At 36.8% G+C, this 26,359-nt stretch overlaps 3 protein-coding genes across 3 annotated transcripts; 2 read left to right on the top strand and 1 right to left on the bottom strand.

The window, feature by feature from the left end:
- Nucleotides 1–37: 37 nt before the first annotated feature.
- LOC114353468 (uncharacterized) lies at nt 38–1,384 on the bottom strand (the record flags this gene model as incomplete). The annotated part of the gene is made up of 2 exons (XM_028305493.1): nt 1,292–1,384; nt 38–1,225 (listed from the first exon to the last, which is right to left on the bottom strand). Coding segments are annotated over exons 1-2 (1,272 nt in total), but the record flags the coding sequence as incomplete, so codon positions are not given.
- A 1,953-nt stretch (nt 1,385–3,337) lies between these two features.
- LOC114353470 (O-acyltransferase like protein-like) lies at nt 3,338–13,530 on the top strand. The gene is made up of 13 exons (XM_028305496.1): nt 3,338–3,564; nt 4,481–4,766; nt 6,561–6,746; nt 6,958–7,037; nt 7,110–7,297; nt 8,401–8,515; nt 8,623–8,837; nt 9,234–9,427; nt 9,737–9,872; nt 11,038–11,224; nt 11,714–11,856; nt 12,007–12,115; nt 13,149–13,530. The coding sequence occupies exons 1-13, from the start codon at nt 3,384–3,386 to the stop codon at nt 13,214–13,216; spliced, it is 2,088 nt and encodes a 695-aa protein (XP_028161297.1). The 5' UTR covers nt 3,338–3,383; the 3' UTR covers nt 13,217–13,530.
- A 4,177-nt stretch (nt 13,531–17,707) lies between these two features.
- Nucleotides 17,708–25,943, top strand: LOC114353471 (O-acyltransferase like protein-like). Its single transcript, XM_028305497.1, has 13 exons — nt 17,708–17,931; nt 18,941–19,226; nt 20,976–21,161; nt 21,488–21,567; nt 21,658–21,845; nt 22,300–22,414; nt 22,530–22,744; nt 23,172–23,362; nt 23,774–23,906; nt 24,477–24,663; nt 25,041–25,183; nt 25,502–25,610; nt 25,696–25,943. The coding sequence occupies exons 1-13, from the start codon at nt 17,751–17,753 to the stop codon at nt 25,761–25,763; spliced, it is 2,082 nt and encodes a 693-aa protein (XP_028161298.1). The 5' UTR covers nt 17,708–17,750; the 3' UTR covers nt 25,764–25,943.
- Nucleotides 25,944–26,359: the final 416 nt, after the last annotated feature.

Raw genomic sequence — 26,359 nt, 5'->3', positions numbered from 1 at the left:
TCTGGGAGTTGCTCTTCTCCATTCCATTCCCCCCGACCATCGCGATGGTGATGGCTTCCGGCTTCCCTTGCGCCCCAATCTTCTTCGCTACTGATGAGTCCAGCAGCGTGACGGTGGACCCTTCGTCCAGGAGCGCGAGCACTCTTGCTGTCCCCTTGGGCCCGTAGAGGTTTACCGGCGTCATTTTCAAGTAGGCCCTTCCGCAGCTCGTGGTGTGCACTGACGACACAACTCCTTCAGCGGGCTTCTCTTGAGTCTTAGTTGCTGCGGACTTCTCCGAGTGAAGACTGGTGTGATGCCACCTCGTGCACTTCTTGCACGGCTGTGCCCGGCATGTGTTTCTAGCATGCTTGAAGCGCAGGCATTTGAAACACATTCTTGCCTTCTTTGCCATTTCCCATTTTCCGTCTACACTGGATTCCCTGTACCTCTTGCACTCGTACAGCCAGTGATCTTCACGGCACTCTGGGCACTTCTTCGCGTCAGTCTTTGGTTCTTTACGGCGTCCTTCTGTTTGTTGGACATGGTTAACCGGCCTCTTGAACATATTTCTCTTCTGGTACCAGGACACTTCCGGGGGAGCGTAATCACTGTTAATATCTGCTTCAACTTCCATGAAGTCGTACATGAGTTCGTGCGCTGGTTTCCCTTCTGCCCGGCGCTCACGTTGATACATCAGCCACCGAGACTTCATTGTCGGCGGCATCTTGTCGATGAGACACTCCACGGCCCCTGGTGCGCACAAATATTCCGTCTTGCCGAGTGCCCTGATGGTGGCCACGGCATTGCGGACTCGGCTGGCAAACATGCAGATCTCCCCCGATGACTCGTTGACCCTTGGCAGCCTTTCCATCTTCTTTAACTCCGCCAGGGCTATGGCTCCAGGTCTGCCGAACCGGACCTCCAGGCTCTTCATCAGCTCTTCCGGATCCTCGGCGGTGAACAGGAGGCTCTTGACTGCCTCCCTCGCGTGCCCCTGGAGACACCTTCGTAGTCGCGCCAAATTCTGTGCCGGTGTGAAGGAGCGCGCGGTATCTTCATACGACCTTCTGAACGCGAGCCATTCTTCACATGCGCCGTTGAAACTTGGGAGGTCGACCAGTTGCATTGTGAGGTCACCTTCTGCCCTCTGTGACAGCTTGGTGATGGCCATGGCCAATTCTTGAATATCGGTCCTCCCTTCCGAAGGTAGTGGCTGCGGCGGCGGCAACACTTGCGGCGGCGGCGGCGGCAACACTTGCGGCTGCGGCAGCGGTAGAACTTGCGGCGGCGGCGGCAGCAGCGCGGCGGACGGCGGCGGCGGTAGCGGCTGTGGTTCCGGCGGTACCTTCTCGGCGATGATGCTCGAGTGGTCCGACCAATCTTCGATCTGCATTTGCCTGTATTGCACTTTAAAATCTGAGTCTATTGATTATATTTTAATTAAATACGATGTAAAAATATTTTTTATTTAATGTACGCAATGTGTGAAACGGAATAGATTTAGTGCTGGGGTATTTCTTGTATAATAAAATCGATTATTTCCGCGGTTCATTAATCGATTGCAGTGAATACTTAGTTATTAAAAACATCACAAAAATCAACTATATTTTTCGATTATTGTAAAGTCAATAAACGCATTGAAAATAAATAAATAGTTTTTAATTTAAAGAAACAGAACCAGTACTTTTTAGGAATCGTTTTTTTGAACACGAACCATTAAATTTGAATCAATGAAAAATTGTTACAATAATATTTGTAATTAAAAAAACATGTTTTTTGTTAAATAACACCTTTACAAAATATTTCTCTAAAAGTAGGATTTACTAATTCTTCGAAAAAAATCGATAGATAAATCGCTATGGTTTAGTTATGTGACATCTCTAAATCTTTCAAACTCGAAACGTCATACGGATCATCTTAGGTGAAAAAGACTATAGTTGTCCGTCGTTACTACAATTTATTTCAGTACCTCTAGTAGGAAAAACTTTCGAGTTCGTTTCGTTGCGTATTCAAAGTGTCATCGAAAAATTTTGTATGAAAAATTAAACAGCGCCCCCTAGGGCGGCTATAATATAGGGGGCGCTGTTTAATTTTTCATACAAAATTTTTCGATGACACTTTGAATACGCAACGAAACGAACTCGAAAGTTTTTCGTACTAGAGGCACAGAAGCAAGCAATTACGTCTTCATCTAAAGTCACTTTTCATATTTTCTTCTAAGGATTTTTTACTGGTTAAGAAATTTTATAATACGTGAGTCAAATGACTATTAAGTACTCTAAAATTAACTGATGTATCTTAACCGTTATAGTTTTCCTTGAAAGTTCATCCAAGCCAACAGTTTAGTTTTTAGAGGGGGGGACGCCCTACTCGAACAAAAATTGGCACTTTAAACTTTAATTATTTGCAAACAGCTCCCTAAATGGAAAAATAGTCTTAGAAACCCCTAAGCCATTTTGAAATACCTATCCAACGATACCCCACACGATGGGGTAGAAGATGAAAAAAAAATCATACCCACTTTACATGTAGGGGAGCTACCGAGCTACCCTAAAAAAAATTTTTTTCATAATTTTATTCTACCTCTTTGTCGGCGTGTTTAATATACATACCTCAACAAAATTACAGCTCTCTAGTGCCAATAGTTTCCAAGCAAAATCTCGGACGGATAGAGACATGACTACTGAAACTATAAGGGTTCCTTGTCAGGACTACGGAACCCTAAAAACAGAGACGAATATATAAAAAAATATTGGAAAATTCTTACCGCAATCAAACTAAGCTTATTAATAACATCTGCAATTTTTATCATTTTAGCAATAAAGTTAATCAATTTATCAAAAGTAACAATATTAATATTTAGGTACGTATAAAGCAAATTGAAACAACTTAAAATTTTAGTTTTTTACATAAACTCATAATTATTTTATTATTACGATTATAATTACGCAATAAAAAAAGTATTTGAATTTTCAAGAAATATTATTTTTGTTTCTACAAATGGATTCGTTGGAATATCCATTTAGTCTTAGAACGAAAGATTTTTTTAAATTTTATTATTTTTGGTATAATATTGCACTCGTAATGTTTGTATTTACTACTATAACATTGAAAAAATATAACGAAAACATAATATCCAATCACCAATAGCAATAAATTTAATTTACTTATATTACTATTGTTACCTTCCTGACATATTTCGTTTGTCTATTGTATTGGATTTCTGTAAAAATAGGCTTAAACTTGGAAATAAATAAAAAATGTTGTGCCGCTTTTCAATGAGCTACACCAAAAACTAAGAGCGAAGATAAGCAATTGACGTACCAAGATTGTTTAATCGATTTCATTTATATCAATAGTAACTCATATATTATGAACGGAGTTTGGTTACGGTGGTGAAAATGGTTATAAAATTATTTTTCTTTTTGGTTTTGATACTAAGTCAGAAAGTGAATGCTAGCTTAGTTTGGGATGCAAAGAATCCTGCCATAGATCAGGTTTTATTCGAAGAAGTGATAGATCCAGAATTATGTGACGAGCATGTTAATTTTATTGTGCAAGATACTTTACTACTACTACAATGTAAGTTGAAAATGTTTTTCATATCCGGTTTTAGTTAGACATTGCAATAAAATTGCAGTAAAGTATCTTGACTTTACTGCAATTGCAATGTAAGTAAAAAATAGTTTTCATATCCGGTTTCAGTTACAACGCGTTCCCACCAATTTTTAATGCAAGTTTTTGGATTTTTGTGCTTACAATATTGAGCTTTGTTAAGTTATTACATTTTTTTTAATAGTTAAAATAGAAATTGTACTTTTGTAAAAGAAAAAAATGTTCAGAAAAGTGACTTTTCTGACTATTTTTTTGGTCTGTAATAAAATAATACTTACATTTTGTAGGTTTTTTTTTTAATTTCTATGGAGAATTTGTTAGAAGCATGATAATTTTATCTTCCTTTTTTCCTAGACATGAATCAGCTCTGTTTATCTATGATTTATTTTTAAATGGTTACAAATCTAATATCATTCATTACCTACTTCCTACTTTTTCTGATAAAAATATTAATTACTTCTGATTTAAATATAATATTAAACTACCGAGATACAATGAACCGCCTCTGGGGTCTAGTGATAAGACCACCTGCTTCAGACGCAGAGGTCCCGGGTTTGATTCCCAGTGGGGGCAGACTTTTCTGTTCGGCTTGGATGGTGGTAGGGCTTGTTCTTAAATCTTAGTCCGCCTGGCTAGCTACCACCATCTTACCTAAGTCTGTCGCCATAACAACATTGTTAACAGCATTGTTGTGTTCCGGCAGTTAGAGGTAAGATAGCCAGTTCCTCCGTGGTTGATTTTCCGGGTGAATCTCGTTTTTCCTTTTGGCCTTATCATCACTTACCATCAGGTGAGATACAGGCCAAGAGCTTCCTCGTTGTGGATAAAAAAAGGAAAAAAAAACTTTTTGACTACGTTTTCTAAATTAACCACATTTCTACAGTCATCGATGCAGGAATAAGGATCCCCAGGGGAATTTTGCAAGGCAACACATTAGACCTGGGAAACTATCACCAATGTCTTGGCATAAACCGCCAGTTAGAAAATTCAGAACTACAAGGAAAATATTGTTTGATACAAGTGCCTCTCAGTCAGCAAATACCTGAATTGCCTGGATGGACTGATTTAGAAGAATCAGATCTTGCTGAAATTAATGCTAGACTTGAAACTGTGCAGGATTTGAATATTGGTACACAAATAGTTGGAGGCATCTTTAGCAATGATTCGAGGTAGGTGATTGGAAGTGAAATGGTTTTTTATACTGCTCAAAAGTCAGTTGGTGGCTAAGCTCTAGATCTTAGCCATTTATGAGTTGCAGTGGTGGGAACGAGAATTGGTATTAGTAGCCACATTTAAAAGGAACAATAATACTGAGTCCTCTCCTTTGAGCACTCACATTAAGTCCTAAAAAAAGTCATATTTATTTATATTTTTATTAATGCGTATACTCGTACTACTAGTCAAGTTAGTAAGTTATGGGTGTAGAATACAACTGTCTACAGTATTTTTGCGCCAACAAAAAATTGTTTTGAATTTGCTTTTATGTGTAAAAAATAGAAAAATTAAAATCAATGAATGTATGAAACATGGACATAGAGATGATTTAATTTGTTGCCAAATTTACTTTTCTTTCTAATGATTAAAAGATACCAAACATCTATTTAAGATTCAAGTTTTTAAATAGAGTCCAAATATTTATTAAAAATGAAGAGTTCTACTTTCCTATCATGTTCCATAGAATATTTTTCTCATAAAAACCTTACTTTATCATGCTTTCAATATACTGGCCTTGGCAACGTCGTCTCTCAAATCCCACTACCTATATTTTGATGGAAGCGTGCCCCTTGTTTTTGCGAATAAGCCCCTATAATTATCTATAAATTTATCCCAATGAGAATGTAACGTGCATCTTTAGAGACATTCTACTATAAAGATGGAAAATTCAAATCGCTATAACTTCTTAAAAAGCAAATATTTTCGATTTGTTATCAAACTTTTGTATATAAATTTGTATATCAGAATATAATAATTAAAATCCATGCGCAACAAAAAAAATTTTGTTTACCGGTGTAATATTTTTTATTAAACTAGCAACATGATAAAAATCATGTTATTTAAAATTATTTTATTTAACAAGGAATTCGATTTAAAATTAAAGTAGGTACATTAATTTAAGATTTTGCATCCTAATTTTTCTTGCAGGTATTCCATTAGAGTAGGCGCACACCGTTGATTTTTAGTTGGCCGATAGTTGTGCCCGATTTTGAAATACGAACTATGAAGAATCGGCCAAATGGAATCGGCGTAGTGTGCGCACTTCCATACACGCCCATACTGATCAACTGCCCGACTAAACTATCGGCCGACGAAAAATCAACGGTGTGCGCCTACTCTTAGTGTTCGTTCTTTCATTTCGGCCACATGATGTCCACTGCTGGTCAAAGGCCTCCCCCAAGGATTTCCACAACAACCGGTTCATAAAGAGTATCTTATTAAAAGAATGATGGGCACCAATGTATGGAAAGTGGTACCCGCTCCAATAGCCATAACCAATATTATATTTCAAAAGGCATTGTAGGAAAATGTTTGCTGATGAGCCAGTTCTAATTCACGTTTTGAAAGCAGTAATTCCACTAAGTATTATAAATGAAAGTATAATACAATCATCCATATTATAGTGTGAGTCTTGAATAACTAATATAACTAGGTATATCATAAAACTAATATATAACAACAGACTTTATAATATACAAGTATGTATTTTATAATTACAATCTATTAATATAACTCAAATAAGGATAGAAAAGGAAAGTATTAGTATTATTACTATAAATTACCCAAGCTATCGTCCCATTATTCGCTTTAGCAACCCATAATAAAAACCCTTAAGAAGTAATAAAACTCTAGTACTTTCATCATTTCACTATCAATAATTTAAAGACTTATGGAATTACGTACGCATATATCTATTGGAGCCGGGTATCATTTTGCCAATTGTCCTTTGTTTGCGATTTAATTTTCAGAGTAATGCCCGATAGCCCATTATCAGCATTGTCGATCAGACAAGGTATTTGCATACCGAAAACATGCACAACGCGACAAGCAGTATCGTCTTTGCTATTCAATATCTCTTTAGGTTTTGAATTCACTGAAGCATTCTGTCGACTGCCTAACGATAAGCCATGGGTTGCGGCAGATTACATCGCCGTGTGAGTATAATATTAATTGAATGCTAAGTGCTAAGGTTTTAATTCAATAATATCAGTGCTCTGCAAAATGTAATTAATAGGTTTTACTCACATTCACTAAATTACATCACTATCATTTTGGAATCTTAACTACGCTTTTTTAGCCGTAACTGAAGATAGATTTTTTATTAGTGAATTATGTGTAAATAAATGTATTCCTCAAACCTTTCAGAGTTTTGTTGTCCCTAATTGGAGTATTGAGCCTTTTTTGTACTGTTTATGATGTACTTGATCGGTTCGTTTACAAAAATGGTAAGTATTTAACTTTAGATATAAAACGTATGAAATTAAATAAGGTCCTTTCAGTACGATTTTATTTTTCAGAAAATCCCAAAACGATATTCAGAACATTCTCAATCTACACTAACGGTCAACGGGTAATGAATTTTGCTTCTGGACCTGATGCTCTACATTGCATTGATGGAATAAGGGCTTTAGCCATGGTTTGGGTCCTGATTGGTCACACGTTTACTTCAGAGAGCCACTGGGCTAATCCTATTGTAGGATTTCAGGTTTGTATCGAAAAAATAAAATTAATTCACCACCGAGTTATTTTTTTTTTTTTGGTTTTAGTGCAAAAGAGAGTTGTCTTTTTTTTCGTAAACTGGATCGAATCAATATGTACCCCCGTTTGCTGTAATGAAATAGTTTAATTGGCGATTGCAATCTTAAGGTTCGGCCAAACCAATGCGTGCAGCCGGCGTGCACGATGCCGATGGCGATGGCGACCAGACAGCGTGTATGAATTTGTAGCGATGAGTTCACATCAACGCGTCCTGTCATTGGTCGCGGCGATCTATGCAGCGTCTGCACGCAGCGATCAGCGATCACCGTGCTATTTGTCGCTTTGACGTTTCTGTTTTTTTAAATCGTAGATGTAATAAAGCCTAGATAATAGTAAGTAGGATCTGTTATAAAGGTTTTACATAATTACAAATGAATTAATCTTAACATGCCACTAGTCTGACCAACTTGAATAATAAAAAAGGTTTTAGATTAATGTACCTACCTACCTATCACTACCAGAATTTATTTTAATGTAATAAACAAATTATTCTAATTTGCTCGAGAACCCAATAAAGACTATTAATATAGTAATGCTTTAATTTCGCTATTAAATTGGTATCAGATAACATTGTGAAATAAAATTGGGATAATAAATTATCTGAAGAACAAAATTGAGAACGCCTGGAAAGTGAAAGTGACAGTGTGCGTGACAGTGACAACCTGCACGCGTAGTGATCGCTATCGCGGTCACGGCAGTGTGAAACAACTTTTGCACGCGCAGTGGTCTCCATCGCCATCGCCATCGTGCACGCCGGCTGCACGCGTTGGTTTGACTGAACCTTTAATTAGTCGGCCGTTTGGTGTAGTAGTTCTAAAACGGACTACTATGCCGACAGGTCCCGGGTTCGATTCCCGGCCGGGCAGAAATTGAAATGATGAATTATAATTTCTGTGACGGTTCTGGGTGTTACTATGTATAATATTATATATGTATTTAAAAAGTATATATATCCCTTAAGCTAGCACCCATAACACCAGCATATTAATTGCTTACTTTGGGGCTAGATAGCGCTGTGTGAAATTGTTGCTGTGTGAGTTTACATTTCAGTGGGCTTGGTCACTTGAAGCCTTGTGGTTGTCCTCTGCACATATTACTGTGGATACCTTTTTTATGCTGAGTGGTTTGCTGGTAGTTTATACCACAGCTGGCAAGCTTAGTGGAAGTAAGTATACCATGACCATGACCATGTCAATATTAACATGGTTTTGATGGTACTTTAAGCACCTAGTAAATTGAGAAACTGGCATAGAAAAAAGTATTTTTTTCCAGAAAAGCTCCTTCAGAATCTTCACCTATTCTACTTGAACCGTCTTCTAAGGATGTTTCCTGTGCTAGCCACTGGTGTTCTTCTAGAAGCTTCTTTATTCAACCGGGTGTCAGATGGGCCAGACTGGAGCACGGTGTCGGATCTCGTAGGCCGATGCAGAGCTTTCTGGTGGTCCACTTTACTGCACATGCAAAACTTCATGAACCCTGAGAGAATAGTAATAATTAACACCTGCGTATTACTGATATTAATATTATCTACATGCTTACTCATATTGCTTTTTCGGACGGAATTTTTTATGCAAGGATATTTTTTGTTATCTTATTAGTTAAACATTCACGATTTCACTCACGTAAAATCTGAAAATATCTCAGAGTTCAAATTCAGCGTGCGAATATTTAAGTGCTTCCGAACTGTCAAAAAGTTGCAAAAAACGGTTCCGTTTGAAGTGACGGCGACAGCATCACGCATCTCTTTTTATCACACAGTTTTACTGCTAGTCACATCGCGCTCGCTCAGTTCTTTGTTGCTTTATTCCACTAAATATGATAATATTAGCTTTATGATCAAGACTCAATTAAATTTTCTGTTTTTGTATTTCTGTGTATTATAGTGCTTGGGCCAAACGTGGTACCTCGCTGTCGACGTACAGCTGCACATTCTGTCACCACTGGTACTATTCTGGGTGCTGAGTGGATCAAAAAACATCGCATGGACAGCTTTGACTGCAGCCTTTGTTTTACAACTGTCGGCTGCAACGACTTACAACTTTATAATGGAATTCCCTTCAAGTTTAACGAGTGCGAGGTAAGTGAATATAGCTTATCTTATTTCCAATAATCCACGAAAACAGTTATTTTATTTGATAGATAATTTTATAAACTTGTTCAGATAGGTACGCGTTTTCAATCGCACTTGTGAGTTTACTATACATACTATAGAGATTCATTCATACATTCTGTCTGTCCACTTGCAGTCGCGCGTTTTGTTTATGAATCTCGTAACGTGCGAGTAATAATTTTCTTGCTTCCCTTCTTCAAATTATTTTTACAAGATTGCTTCAAACGAAATCAGATATTAATTTAGATAAATAATAATTAGGATATCTTGTTTCAGTCGTAGCGACGAGATAATGAACTACGTGTACAAATATTACTTTAACACGTTAGCTCGAGCTTCGCCGTTTATGGTAGGAATGATCATCGGGTATGTGCTTGCTTCTTATAGGGGCACAAAAGCCCGGCTATCAAAGGTAAGGCTAAATTTTTTACTACGAAAGTACTGATAATATTAGCACACTGATACAGATTCTAATAAAGGTTCGCATGCTTAGTGCTTGCCTATATACCAAGTGTCCACGGTGCATATTTTCTTAAAGGTTATACCTATCTACCTTTGTTTGTCTTCTGTTATCCGCTTTACACTGATAGGAAGATGATCCTAAAACTTCGAACTCCCCGTTCTCCTGATTAATTTTGGTAGTTTAATTTTACCTTTAGACGACGAACTTGTGGGGAAGTTTTTAGATATTAAAACTGTAGGTACTGGTTACACAGAAGACAGTAACAATGTCAACAGTAATAAGAAAGTGAGGTAGAAATATTTTATAAGTAGGTATAACTAGATAAAATATTTTTACTGCGATTTGTTGTAGGTAGGTACATACTATATTATTCAATCGTCGAATCCAACTCGGATGTGCAGCGTTCGGGAAGCTTCGTGACATACTCACATTACTCACGTCCGAAATACCGCAGTGTCTCAAGTCAAAAGTATTTGACCAGTGTGTGTTGCCAGTGATGGTATATGGATCTGAAACGTGTTCGCTTACTATGGGCCTCATAAGAAGGCTCAAGGTGACCCAAAGGGCGATGGGGCGGGCTAAGCTCGGAGTTTCCTTGCGTGATCGAATCAGAAATGAGGAGATCCGCAGGAGAACCAAAGTGACCGACATAGCTCGCAGAATTGGTAAAATCAAGTCGCAGTGGGCGGGGCACATAGCTCATAGAGACGATGGCCGTTGGGGCAGAAAAGTTCTCGAGTGGCGACCACGGGCTGGAAGACGTAGCGTGGGCAGGCCTCCTACTAGGTGGACCGACGATCTGGTGAAGGTCGCGGGAAAAGCCTGGATGCGGGCAGTGTAAGACCGTTCATTGTGGAAAACCTTGGAGGAGGCCTTTGTCCAGCAGTGGACGTCATTCGGCTGAAACGAACGAACTATATTATTACATATTACACTACAACTATATATTACAGGCCTCCCCTAATAATAATTAGGGGAGGCCTGTGTTCAGCAGTGGACGTCCTATGGATGAAATGATAATGATTTGACTATGGCACATTGGTATAGTGGTAGGGGACTAAAATGATGAACATTTTGTAATCATATACCTAACAGTCAGTAACTCTTATTTCAGGCTGTAGTAATGCTCAACTGGGCATGGGCCACGGCACTGTTCGGTTTCGTCATATACAGCTCGTACCCCGTCATGCAACCTTCGTGGTCCAACCAGCTTCTGGATAGCATGTACAACTCCTTCATCAGACCCGCCTGGGCTTTGGCGTTGGGCTGGCTGGTCTTTGCATGCGCACATGGATATGGAGGTAAGAGCTCGAGTCTTAAAATTAACGCAAGCCTTCAATAAAAACTCAAGTTTATATTTATGACTTTAGTATCTCCGTAATTAAGTAATCTATATTATATGTGTAAAGCTACTTCTATACATATAAAATTCAAAGTTTTGACTGACTGACTGATTGACTGACTGACTGATTGACTGACTGACTCATTGACTGACTGACAGAGGTATGAACGCACAGCTTTCAAAAAGGTTCTAGCTTTCGAAAAGGCTCGAGCTTTCAAAAAGGCTCGAGCTCTCAAAAAGGCTCGAGCTCTGCGAAAGAGTCCAAGCTTCATACAAACGAGGCGAGCCCCGAAAAAGGCTCGAACTCTAAAAAAGACTTCCGAGTCGTCGAGCTTCATACAAACGAGGCGAGTCCTGTAAACGACTCTGAGCTCTCGGCAAACTGACTCTGAAGCCTCGAGCCTTGTATATAACTAAATCTGTCTCACTACTTTATGTTTCCTTTCAGGACCAATCAACTGGCTACTATCACTGCATGTGTGGAAGCTTCCAGCACGTCTTTCATACGCCATGTACATCCTTCACTACGGCTTGATGTTCCTTGTCAACGGCAGTGCGACGACACCACAGTTCTTCTCTGTGAATGCACTTGTATGTAATGATTTTAGAAACCATTTTAGATTGCAATTTATGTGGGAATTGCGGTGATAGCACTGTAATTACTGCTAGACTTTTCTTTTACTTTATTGTCAGCATAATTTAACGTTTAGGTAAATATATTTAATCATCTTTTTTTTACAGATGTTCAAGTTTTTGGCTCATCTTGGATTAACTTTGATCGTTTCTTTCGTCGTTGTACTATTCATAGATGCACCGTGCTCAGTATTGTTCAAGAAAATCCTTGGTGGAGGTAACATTTTTTTATTCATTAAAGCTTAGATTAATAAAACCTAGATAGATCCTAGTCAGTGCACGAAAGGTGAGGCAGGTTTTAGTAAGCCAGAATGGCTTACCCGTAAACGTCACATGAACTGTCAAAGTGAAAAATTGGTAAACACTTCCGACGAATTTTAATTAAATAAGACGGTTTGGGCTGTGAAAGGCTGTCTAAATACATCAGAAAAAGGAAAGAAAGTGACCAGTGTTACATTTCATAAGTAAGTACTACAATTCGACGCGTATTTTGCTTGAATTTGGCTTTCAAAAATTAAATACGGGAATGATACCAGTAATAAGAAAATGTATTTCCCAATTGTTCGCCCTACAAATACACTTCCTTTTTTATGAAATCGAGACTTTTAAGTCGATTTATCTTATTGTAATTAAGTAGGTTCTTTGAATTCAATAAATAAGTAAGTACATGATGCGTTTTGTTTTTGTTAATTATAAAATAATTAAAACGTATTAAAAATTTCCCTACTTTCGGGAAAATCGCCTTCACTGTCTACACTCCCCAACAAAATTGACACTAATGACATAAGATTTTGCCTCACTCTTGACGAAGCGTTTGTATGAAGACTATCCATCTAGGTTTTATTAATGTAAGCATTAAAGCTTTAACCACACCAACGCGTGCAGATCGCCATCGCCGGCACGATCACGGCGCGATCAATGACAGACCACACGGCCTGTCATTGGCCTTTGACCGCGCTGGCGATGCGATCTGTGTGCCTACCATGAGTTTACGTTAGGTATGCTCGCTAGCGACTGCGTAAAAAAATGACATTTAAATGTATGACGTATTGTGCAGCAACCCTAGCGGCTACTTTCAAGAAATAAAATCTTCATAGAATTTTTTGACGTATTTGCTAGCGAGCTCACCTAACGTAAACTCATGGTAGGCACACTGCACGCGTTGTTGTGGTTGAAGCTTTATTTATGTCACTATTTTCACTGATACAACTGAAATTAATTTTATATGGCATCTATTCGTTTATTTTCAGTTCCTAAAAAGCAGCAAAAGCCAGAGGCAGAGTCTGAAATCCGGAAAGAGAATAATAAAGAAGTTTAAAGTGTATAGATAGGTACTTAATTTTTCCAAAGTTTTTAAAACAAACTCAAAAAATAAATCTGATTATCATCTATTACTAGGTATCCCCTTTTACATAATTTATAAATATGTAACCCGTTTGCAAGATGCTATACATAAATTATTTGCTCTGTCGTGAAAGGTCTTCGAGAATTAAACGAGCAACAAAAATAACGAAATTATACCTACTAATAGTTTAGATCAATCTACTTTATTTACAACTTAGTATTAAGATCTGTGATTGAAAGTGAGATTATTTTATTTGTATGTTTTACGTATTATCAATAAAAGTCTGCAATTAATGAAACTCTACTTATTTCACGAAAACATTCGGACTTGTTTTATATTGCAGTTCTATTTCTTTTCAAAAATAAAGGAATGTTTTCTTTGAGAAAAATTTTCTATCTACAATATTAAGAGTATTTTCCCTTCAGATGGCATTACAAAATTTCAACCTGTATACCGGATGGAAACGATAAGTGATCTCATTCGATTATTTCTAAATTAAACAAGATATCGAAAAACTGAATACTAATCCTGAAAGTGCTTCACAAGCTCTATCCAACGGTACCAATATTAAGTTACAGAAATAACTGGATTTATCCGAAAATTTAATGTTTTCAACTTCCATACATTTAGTAAAACCACATAAATATTAAAAACTATACAAGATATTCAAAAACTGGTTACTGATCCTGCTCTATATTTAGATGAAAAAGATATGAAATTTATAATAATTATCAAATTTTTTTTTAAATCTCTTCATGTTGAATTACTAAGATACGTAGTGTGAACACCATCTCGCCCGGTTACTGTCTTGCTTCCCCCACCAGAGCATCGCCCATACTTCAGTGTGCGACATCGCACTTCGTCTCGGTATAGGTATTACTCGCATGTATGTATGTATAGCAACATCTCGCGGTTCACTTTAGCATTTCAGCTAAGCAACCGACCAAAACTTGATCGCGATAGAAGTTCGCGGGCACAGCTAGTTTCTAAAAACTAAAGCTGAAATTTTGTTTGTTACTATGCAATATGGTTGAGGACTGCTTTAAGGACAGGAAAAAAACAAATGATACCGCGAGTCAAGTACGCACAGCGACATCTAGCTACTAAAGCAAAAAATGCACATATTTGAACCTCGTTGACGAACATAAGCAAGAACATTTGCCAGTGAAGTATTTTGTTTTGTATGCTGCGGAGAGATGGCGTTGAGTTATTTTAGTCTTGAACGTACACGCTATTCGCAGATGGCGCCACTAGGTGCGCTATGTAGAGTTAAAACTTAGGTAATCCCACTATTAGTATTTTGTGTTGTTTTTTTATGCAAATAAAAGTTTTATTTATCTATCTAAGTCATACACCAAGAACTTCTTATCAAGTTTATTCGTACTCGTAACACCGACTCCATAGAGCCCCTTGTAGTGCAGGACAAAGTGGAGGGCACCAGGTCACGTGGAAGTTCACAAATGCGATGGACAGACCTGGATCAAGACTGCTGTGGGAGGTCCCCTGCACAAGTGCACCTCCAACAGGGAAAGTTAAAGGGGATCAAGATGACCCCGTCCCCGTCTCTTAGATCCTCAGAAAACAATGCAATTTTTTTGTATGAAAACCTACCTAATTATTAATTCTACGGAGTCACTGCCAGATCTATCAATAAAAAATGTCGAGTGCTCAAATGTGAGTGTAGTAGAGTGCTCAAATGTTTCATTTGAAAAAGATAAAGAAATTATTAATCTTGTCAACGTAATCTAATTTATTTGATAATGTGAAAACGTAACTATTGGCGCATTGGTACTACGCATGCAGAGTATTTTAACTGTATTTTCCTGTTTGAATAACTACATTTTGATATTGGCTGGAAGATCTATTCATATTATATAAGATTAAGGGCTGCGCGAACGTAAACATTTTTTTAAAGAATACTAATGATAATAATGTATTGCACAAAATTACTAATAGTCCCGTTAACCCCTCGTACTAATTTACTTATGATACAAGTTTTTATTATTGACGGGATTGCTATCATGTTCTTACTCAGATATTTCGGCACTGTTGCAAGCGCCATGACCACCACGGAGTGACTGAGGAACTGGCGGGTGAGATGTTATGGGCAAACATTTATCGGTCTACCCTCTTTCGCAGTCTTTTATTACGATTGCCTTTTATTACGATAAAGTACATGGTAGCAATCCCGTCATGTAAGTAGGTAGAAGTAGGTACATGGTTACTAACAGAATAATTATTATTACTTTAAACTTTTAAAGCAATATACTCGTACAAGTTTTGTTACCGATACAGTAAAATATCATAGCTGCTGTGTCCGGTAATGGTTGGTGCTGATGGAACTAAGATTATTAGAACAAAAAACATACCTCATAGTTAAAAAACTAAAAACACGCTTTTAATTACTGCACTAAAAGGCCAAAAAGAAAAGATAAAATATCCAATGAACTCAAACTCGCTGAGTTTCCGCCGTTATGTATAAGAGTTCCTATGGTCACCTTCCAGTCCCATCATCAGACCAGCTCGATTTTCATCTAATCTACATAATAATTGCCAAGTTTCATGATGAATCAAGAATTAGATGTGGGTGTACCTAATTCAGATTCTTAGATTCCATTACATAGTTACATACACGACGACCTAATAAAATCGTGTTAAAAAGAAAATATAGATAAGGGAATGACTGTGTATTTTGGTAGAGTGACAGATAAAAATAAACATAATTTTAATCAAATTGATTTGATTTGATTTGTTGGTTATCGCAGCGCATTATGATGGAAACCTGTTAACGTTGCTTGTGACCTCTTCCGATGACTTTTAGTTTTCAGTTACACTGAACTGGATATAAAAATTATCTGAGTACGTCTGCAAAGGTAAGCTGATTAATGCGTCATGTTGATATTATCTATAATATGATAATGCATTATTCACTGGTGGCATGTTTTTATACCACCCAAGATACAAAAGTACGTAAAATTCTTTATTGCTTTATGTTGGTATACAAAGGTTAGGTAAGAACCTGGAACCGTTGCTACGTTGGAAGCCTTGCTTACCCACGTTAATGGTCATCTTTGGAACACACTCTACGTACATTCTCTACATTTGGAATGGCCTATGGAACTTCAATTATCAATATCATAAACGTAAGAAATTGCTAAAATCAAGCAGTGGGCGGGGCACATAGCTCGTAGAGACAATGGCCGTTGGGGCAGGAAAGTTCTCGAGTGGCGACCACGGGCTGGAAGACGTAGCGTGGGCAGGCCTCCTACTAGGTGGACCGACGATCTGGTAAAGGTCGCGGGAAGAGCCTGGATGCGGGCAGCGCAGGACCGTTCATTGTGGAAAACCTTGGGGGAGGCCTTTGTCCAGCAGTGGACGTCATTTGGCTGAAACGAACGAAACGTAAGAAATATCACTTTCATATGCTAAATAAAATAACCCTTCTGTTTGAATCGGCAACTCGAGAGAAGTTCTCTAGTTAGATTAAGTATAGCAAAATGTCACTTTATGCAAAAAGCTGAAGTTGGGGGCGGTCTAAGTCCAGCAGTGAACTCATAAGATTTTCGATAATAAACTTACTTCTTACTCATTTCAGTTAAACTGACCGACAAAGGGCAGCTCTACGAGCTATGTGCCCTTCTTATTTATGTTTTCATTCTAGTATATAAATCAGATTTTCCGTCATCTACTTTATCTCAATAGACGATGTTACCAGAATAATTATAATTCGTAGGTTTTAATTCGATAAAGTTGCTCAATGCTCATGGCTATTGTGAAACCACTTTAAGTTTAGTCTAAAAAACAATATAAATTGAATTCTAAGGCACCCAGGTATGGATCTGATTACTTTTGTGGCTTTTGATTAAAAAAAAACAGCGACCAATATAAAGAAAATATTATATTGGGAAATTTTACCGCAATCAAACTAAGCTTATTAATAACATCCGCAATTTTTATCATTTTACGAATTGTATTTTATCAAAAGTATGCATATAACAACAGTATTAATATTTAGGTACGTATAAAGCAAATTGGAACAACTTAAAATGTTTGTTTTTTATATAAACATTTCAAGCAAAAGCGCTCCAGACTGATTATTTTATTATTACGAATATAATTTTAAAGAAATATTGTTTTTGTTTTTACGTGTAAATTCGTTGGAACGACCATTTTATCTTAGAACGAAAGATTTTAAATTTTATTATTTATTTGCACTCGTAATGTTTGTATTCACAACTATAACATTGGCAAAGTAGGTATTATTAATTAATTTATAAAGTTTAGTTTATAACATTATATTAATTAACATTGAGAAAGTATAAAGAAAAATATGCCGTTCACAAAAAGCAATAAACTTTATGTTGTGGCACTTTTCAATGAGCTAAGAGCCAACACCAAAAACTAAGAGCGAAGATAAGCTATTGACGCACCAAGATTGTTTAATTGATTTCATTTATATTAAAAGTAACTATTTTGTTATGAACGGAGTTGGGTTACGGTGGTGAAAATGGTTACAAAAATATTTTTCTTTTTCGTTTTGATAATAAGTCAGAAAGTGAACTCTAGCTTAGTTTGGGATGCAAAGAATCCTGCCATAGATCAGAATTTATTCGAAGAAGTGTTAGATCCAGAATTATGTGACGAGCATGTTAATTTTATTGCACAAGATGCTTTACTGCAATTGCAATGTAAGTAAAAAATTGGTTTCATATCCGGTTTCAGTTACAACGCCAATTTTTTGTGCAAGTTTTTACATTTTTGTGCTTACAATATTGAGCTTTGTTTAGTAATTACAATTTCTTTTCTTTTTAGTAATTACAATTTCTTTTCTAAAATATAGGTACTGGTCATCACAAAAATCGGCCCACCTACGTTTTACAGGAAAACTCGTTTCTACTGACACAATCATGGTGCCCCAACAATATTGGTGTCATTTGAAAGCCCAATAAATATCCTTAAAGAAAAACATTTAATTTCTTAATAAACGATTAACATAAACGCTTTATACAATAAATGTGACTTGAAAAAAGACCTCACTTTGGGCTCACCTCTGGGATCAATTAGATCAATTTTTATGGTTATAAAACCAAATAATGATCTCACGTGTCCTCTTTAACAGATGGATAGCGAATAATCCCAACTTAACAGTTTTATAGCCATAAAAGTTGCCCAAGCGTAACTACCTATTTTTTGTAAAAGTGACTCTGGATTTTTCTACAGACATTTTTGGGGTAAAAACCTTTCCTTTAATCAAATGAAGTTTAGAACTAGGCTTTTAAATGGTGCCAATATTGGTGGGAAGTGGGGATGCCCTGCGTTTGAAAGTGCTTGTCGCGGGAGGGTCGATTTTTGTGATGACCAGTGTAGTTAGAATAGAACTTGTACTTTTAAAAAAGAAAAAAATGGTGAGAGAAGTCACCTTTCTCTAAAATATTATACTTACATTTTGTAGGTATTTTTTTTATTTCTAAGGAGATTTTTTAGAAGCATGATAATCTTATCTTCTTTTTTTCCTAGACATTAATCAGCTCTGTTTATCTATGATTTATTTTTGAATGGTTACAATCTAATATCATTCATTACTTCCTACTTTTTCTGATAAAAATATTAATTACTTCTGATTTAAATATAATATTAAACTACCGAGATACAATCCACTTTTTGACTACGTTTTCTAAAATAACTACCATTCTACAGTCATCGATGCAGGAATAAGAATCCCCAGGGGAATTTTACAAGGAAACACATTAGACCTGGGAAACTATCACCAATGTCTTGGCATAAACCGCCAGCTAGAAAATTCAGAACTACAAGGAAAATATTGTTTGATACAAGTGCCTCTCAATCAGCAAATACCTGAATTGCCTGGATGGACTGATTTAGAAGAATCAGATCTTGCTGAAATTAATGCTAGACTTGAAACTGTGCAGGATTTTAATATTGGTACACAAATAATTGGAGGCATCTTTAGCAATGATTCGAGGTAGGTGATTGGAAGTGAAATGGTTTTTTATACTGCTCAAAAGTCAGTTGGTGGCTAAGCTCTAGATCTTAGCCATTTATGAGTTGCAGTGGTGGGAACGAGAATTGGTATTAGTAGCCCCATTTAAAAGGGATAATAATGCTGAGTCCTCTCCCTTGATTAAGGCACTGACTCACATTTAATCCTAAAAATAGGTAGCCATTTATATTTAACACATTGAACGCCAACGCGGTCAATGTTGTCCGACACTGCACTTTCCTACCAGGCCAAGTAAAAATTTCAATTTTTTTCAATTTTCGTCGATTGTTTTTTTTTGTTAAATCGTTACATTATAAACATAAATAAAGGATTTTATTAACATATAGTTGTTTTTGAGTCTCTACATCGAATTATTAAGCGTCGGACATCATTGATCCCCATGGCCCCAGCGAGCGAAAATTCGAAAATCCGTTCCGTAGGGCCGCGCGGTCATGTTGTCGACCATCCCCGCTCGCATCCAAAAAAAAAGGAGAACAACCAAAAAAATAAAGAGTTGTACATTGGTAGGTTTTTGATATATTATATTACGCATAAATAGGAATATTATAAGGTATAAAATGAGAAACGAAACTAGCAGGATAAGTCTTAAATAGTGATTAAAAATAATAATAAATAAATCGATGATACCGTAAAAGGAACGCTAAAAGTGATTTTTTTCAAATTGTTTTAATTAAAAAAGGTTTAAATTTTATTTAAAAAATTGAATTTATCAATAATTCGTATAAAAAATGTCCAAAACTGAGCCGTCCCAGCTATGGCATTGTCAGGAAGGCGCTACTATCAATACTGAACTATTAGTTCCCATTTTTGCCTCGTTGGACAGCCATATAATTATGAAATTTACAGGAAGGTGCTGCTAACAACTGGGTTATTAATCCAATTTTTGCGACTTGACGTTTTAGAAATTGTTTGACTGTATTTCCTGTACCAACCCTTCATACAAAGTGGTTGTTCAACAATGAAAGTGATTTTTTTTATTGTCCTGCATATTATAAATTATATAAAATAAGTAAACGATATGTTTTAATTAATAAACCGTTATTATCTTGCTAAAAAGTTGATAAATTTGCAAAAATGCATTGTATAATTACTATGTTTCATTGCGCTACCGTTATCCACATTTTTTTTTCTAAGTCCGAGCTTTACCTGAGAACCAAGTGACGTACACTAATCTTGGGAGCCGCGCGGGTCAGCTTATAAGAGAATTATTGAAGAAATGCTGTCCATCTGCTCAATACAGAGGTTTAAACATAGGTCTGACTCGCGGTCATCATTGTCCGACGCGGCCCGAACGGAAAGTTAAAGTGTCGCCCATCATTGTCCCCCATGGCCCGAACGGAACAGTGCCATTTTTAGGCTGGCAGCGAAGGTGTTAAATAATATTTATTATTGCGTGTTCCCGTATTACTAGTAAAGTTAGTAAGTTATGGGTGTAGACAATGTTTTTTGAATAAACTAGTAACATGATAAAACTCATGTCATACTATTTTATTTAATAAGGAATTCGATTTAATAAAATAGGTACATTAATTCTAAAATTATTATGTATGCTTGGAAGACTGCTGGTTATTTTTTCTTGTATTCCATTAGAGCTCGTTTTTTAAATACAGCCAAATGACCTCCACTGCTGGTCAAAGGCCTCCCCAAAGATTTCTACAACGACCGGTTCATAGAGTATGTTATAGAAAAAAATTGCGATTTAATTTTCAGATTAATGCCTGATAGCCCATTATCAGCATTGTCGTTCCGACAAGGTATATGTATACCGAAAACATGCACAACGCGACAAGCAGTATCGTCTTTGCTATTCAATATCTCTTTAGGTTTTGAATTCACTGAAGAATTCTGTAGACTGCCTAACGATAAGCCATGGGTTGCGGCGGATTACATCGCCGTGTGAGTATAATATAATATTAATTAAATGCTAAGTATTTTATCAGGTTTTAATTCAATTAAGTATCAGTGCTCTGCAAAATGTAATTAATTTGTTTTACTCACATTCATTAAACTACATTACTATCATTTTGGAATCTTAACTACGCTCTTGGTTAGCCGTAACTGAAGACAACTAGCTTTTGTCCGCGGCTTCACCCGCGTGGAATTTAGTCTGTCACAGATCGTCATAAATCCGTTCAGTAGTTTTTGCGTGGAAGAGTAACAAACATCCAAACTTTCGCATCTATAATATTAGTAGGATTAAATGTATTCCTTAAACCTTTCAGAGTTTTGTTGTCCCTAATTGGAGTATTAAGCCTTTTCTGTACTGTTTATGATGTAATTGATCGGTTCGTTTACAAAAATGGTAAGTATATTTATGTACCTAACTTTTGATACAAAATGTATGAAATTAAATAATAAGTTCATTATTTTTAAGCACGTTTTTATTTTTCAGAAAATCCCAAAACGATATTCAGAACATTCTCAATCTACACTAACGGTCAACGGGTAATGAATTTTGCATCTGGACCTGATGCTCTACATTGCATTGATGGAATAAGAGCTTTAGCCATGGTTTGGGTCCTGATTGGTCACACGTTTACTTCAGAGAGCCACTGGGCTAATCCTATTGAAGGATTTCAGGTTTGTACCGAAAAAAGTAAAATTAATTCACCACTTTTTTATGCAAGACAAGGCAGGTAATTGACCGCAATCGCACATGTGGGCTGAGTATGTGTGGAAATTTTAGTTTTTGAACGTTTTCCGCTAGGAGCGCTGTACAATCCGTCATTTACATTTAATGTAATTTTTTGACGCGCTCACTAGTGAGCGCGTTTGATGTAACTCACACTAGGCCCTCTGATGTTCAGTGGGATGCAGTCTAGAATGATACATAAAAAATTTGCCCTGTAAGTGACTATTCACTCTCGCCTTAAAAAGCCCGGATTATGATGTTCAGTTTTAATTTTTTTTTTTTGTTTTAGTGCAAAAGAAAGTTGTCTCTTTTTTCGTAAACTGGATCGAATTAATAATTATGTACCCCTGTTTGTTGTGATGAAATAGTTTAATTGGCGATTGCAATCACTTTATATTTCAGTGGGCTGGGTCACTAGAAGCCTTGTGGGTGACCTCTGCACATATTACTGTGGATACCTTTTTTATGTTGAGTGGTTTGCTGGTAGTTTATACCACAGCTGGCAAGCTTAGTGGAAGTAAGTATACCATGACCATGACCATGTCAATATTAATAAGGTTTTGATGGTATCTACTTTAGGCACCTACTAGGTAAATTGAGAAACTGGCATAGAAAAAAGTATTTTTTTCCAGAAAAGCTCCTTCAGAATCTTCATCTTTTCTACTTGAACCGTCTTCTAAGGATGTTTCCTGTGCTAGCCACTGGTGTTCTTCTAGAAGCTTCTTTATTCAACCGGGTGTCAGATGGGCCAGACTGGAGCACAGTATCAGTTCTCGTAGGCCGATGCAGAGCTTTCTGGTGGTCCACTTTACTGCACATGCAAAACTTCATGAACCCTGGGAGAACGGTAATAATAAATTAACACCTGCCTTTTACTGATATTAATATTATCTACTGCTTACTTATATTATCTTATTGCGTTTTCGGAAATAATTCCATCACGCAATTTTTTATGTAAGGATATTTTTTACTATCTTGTTAGTTAAACATCCACGATTTCACTCACGCAAAATCTGAAAATATCTCAGAGTTCAAATTCAGCGTGCGAATAAGTGCCTCAGAACTGTCAATTACTCAAATAGTTGCAAAAAAGCAGTTCCGTTTGACGTGACGGCGACGGCATCTCGCATATCTTTTTATCACATAGTGTTGCTGCTAGTGACATCGCGCTCGCTCAGTTCTTTGTTGCTGAATTCCGCTAAATATAATAATATTAACTCTATGATCAAGGCTCAATTAATTTTTCTATTTATATGTATTTCTGTGTGTTACAGTGCTTGGGCCAAACGTGGTACCTCGCTGTCGACGTACAGCTGCACATTCTGTCACCACTGGTACTGTTCTGGGTGCTGGGTGGATCAAAAAACATCGCATGGACAGCTTTGACTGCAGCCTTTGTTTTACAACTATCGGCTGCAACAACTTACAACTTTATAATGGAATTCCCTTCAAGTTTTTTTGCGAGGTAAGTAAATACAGCTAATCTTATTCCCAATAATCTACAAAAATGCCGAGATGAGAGAGAGCGCTCTATGCGCGTGACGTCATAATATAGGAACTAGCTCAAAGTATGGGTGGAATCTTGCAAGCTGTTAGATCCACTTCCAGACAACCGATTGAGCTGAAATTTCGCATGCACATATAATTCGGATGACCATGCTATATTATGATAACAAGGAGCTGATCTGATGATAGAGCTGGAAGGTATAGGTACTCCGGAATAAAACAACTTAACTCCATCGAATTTGGGCTCGTTCATTTAGTATTCGAATCCTTCATCCATTTTTAATTAATTACCACACATAACATACACAAAAACAGACACAAAAATTCATTTAGATATATAATAATTAGGATATCTTCTATCTTGTTTCAGTCCAACCGACGAGACGAACTACTTGTACAACTATTACGTTAACACGTTGGCTCGAGCTTCGCCGTTTATGGTAGGAATGATCATCGGGTATGTGCTTGCTTCTTATAGGGGCACAAAAGCCCGGCTATCAAAGGTAAGGCTAAAATTTTGACTACGAAAGTACTGATAATATCAGCACACTAATACAGATTCGCATGCTTAGTGCTTACCTATGTATCCAAGTGTCCACGGTGCATATTTTTTTAAAGGTTACACCTATATTACCTTTGTTTGTCTTCTGTTATCCGCTTTACACTGATAGGAAGTTGATCCTGAAACTTCGAACTCCCCGTTCTTCTGATGAATTTCGTTGCAGGTCCAATGGTAGTTTAATTTTCCCTTAAGACGACGAACTTGCCCGTGGGGAAAGTTTTTAGATGTCAGAACTGTAGGTACTGGTTACACAGAAGTATAACAATGGGAACAATAATAAGAAAGTGATGTGGAAATATTTTATAAGTATAACTAGATATAATATTTTTTCTGCGATTTGTTGTACGTACTATATTATTATTAGGGGAGGCCTGTGTTCAGCAGTGGACGTCCTATGGATGAAATGATAATGATGATGATGATTTGACTATGGCATTGGTATAATGGTAGGGGACGAAAATGATGAACATTTTGTAATCATATACCTAACAGTCAGTAACTCTTATTTCAGGCTGTAGTAATGCTCAACTGGGCATGGGCCACGGCACTGTTTAGTTTCGTCATATACAGCTCGTACCCCGTCATGCAACCTTCGTGGTCCAACCAGTTTCTGGATAGCATGTACAACTCTTTCATCAGACCCGCCTGGGCTTTGGCGTTGGGCTGGCTGGTCTTCGCATGCGCACATGGATATTCAGGTATTGATAACAATAGATTTGACTAGGATGTTGAAGAAGATCTGGGTAGATAAATAGCACAGCTCCATGTTTGCCTGCGCTGGGGATCAAATCCTAGACCCAATCTAAGACAACAATTCCTCAATGTCAAGATAACCGAGATCCTGTTGTATAGTTAGCACCTATTGCTACGTCTTTGCTACGACTACGATGCTCCCTAGTGCTACGACGTCTATGCTACGACTACATTGCTGTATAAAAAAAAGTTGTATTGAAAACCATACTCGATGGTTTTTGCATTAAAAAGTAAAGATTCTACTGACGACGAAGTAACTGTTTGTCGCTAATAGCGCTAAGCAACATATAAATCTGTATGACTGCTTTATGTTTTCTTTCAGGACCAATCAACTGGCTACTATCACTGCATGTGTGGAAACTACCAGCTCGTCTCTCATACGCCATGTACATCCTTCACTACGGCTTGATGTTCCTCGTCAACGGCAGTGCGACGACACCACAGTTCTTCTCTGTAAATGGACTTGTAAGTTTTGACTTTAGAGTGCACTTTATTTAGGTAATGAGTGATATTTTAGCTGAGTCAAAAATATATTAATCATTATGTATCATGGAATAAGGTCCGTATGTCATAAATATAATCGGTGCATTTTTTGGCCTAGTCGAAAAATTGCGTGTAGAAATTGATGTCTTACCTCAAGAAGATGTAATTTTGTAGAGCTTACGTCAAATTTACTTATACTTTAGTGGAACGGTGGCGTACACAGAGTATTAAACAAGCTTAGAATGTAATTATTGAGACCTGATTATCACATTTTAATTCTAATAATTATTTGTTTTTCAGATGTTCAAATTCTTGGCTCATCTTGGATTAACTTTGATCGTTTCGTTCGTCGTTGTACTATTCATAGATGCACCGTGCTCAGTATTGTTCAAGAAAATACTTGGTGGAGGTAACCTTTTTTCATTAATTAATTTATACCGCTATTTTAGGACAAGTGAACTTATTTATAATGGCATCCTTTCGTTTATTTTCAGTTCCTAAAAAGCAGCAAAAGCCAGAGGCAGAGATTGAGATCCAGAAAGAGAATAATAAAGAAGTATAAAGATACTTAATTTTTATCCAATTTTTGAGACAAGCTCGAAGAATAAATCTGATTATCTATTACTAGTTAAATCTCCTTTTACATAATTATAAACATGTAACCCGTTTGCAAGATGCTCTACATTAATTATTTGCTCTGTCGTGAAAGGTCTTCGAGAATTAAACGAGCAACAAAAATAACAAAATTATATCTATAGCTTGACCAGAAACATAAAAACCCTCGCCATGTTGCGGAAAACTAATGGTACTAATTTCTTTTAATGGCAACAGTAACTGAAAACTTCATTGACATGTCATCTTGCATGTCAGTCTATTGCTGTCAAAGTGTAAACAAACTTTATTTTAAATGTGCGCAATTGGTTTTATGAATTAAATTGCTAAAATATTTTTATAGTCGTGAAAGAAAAGTGGTTCACAATGTGTTATAGTATTTGTCGTAGAGAAATACTAAGGGTTCGGACAATATTTTAATTGAATAATGTTTCCGACAAAGGTTGTCAAATTGACTGACATGTTTATCGTATAGTACAGTCCACTATGAAAATTAGCTGTGGTTTGTTTCAACTACCTATTTTAAAAATTTTGTCACTTTCTAAG

The sequence above is a fragment of the Ostrinia furnacalis genome, unplaced genomic scaffold (assembly GCF_004193835.3).
Source record: "Ostrinia furnacalis isolate ACB-3 unplaced genomic scaffold, ASM419383v2 OfSCF1694, whole genome shotgun sequence".
Classification (NCBI taxonomy): Eukaryota; Metazoa; Arthropoda; class Insecta; order Lepidoptera; family Crambidae; genus Ostrinia; species Ostrinia furnacalis.
The sequence above is the reverse complement of the archived record's forward strand: the minus strand, read 5'-3'. Positions and strand labels throughout refer to the sequence as shown.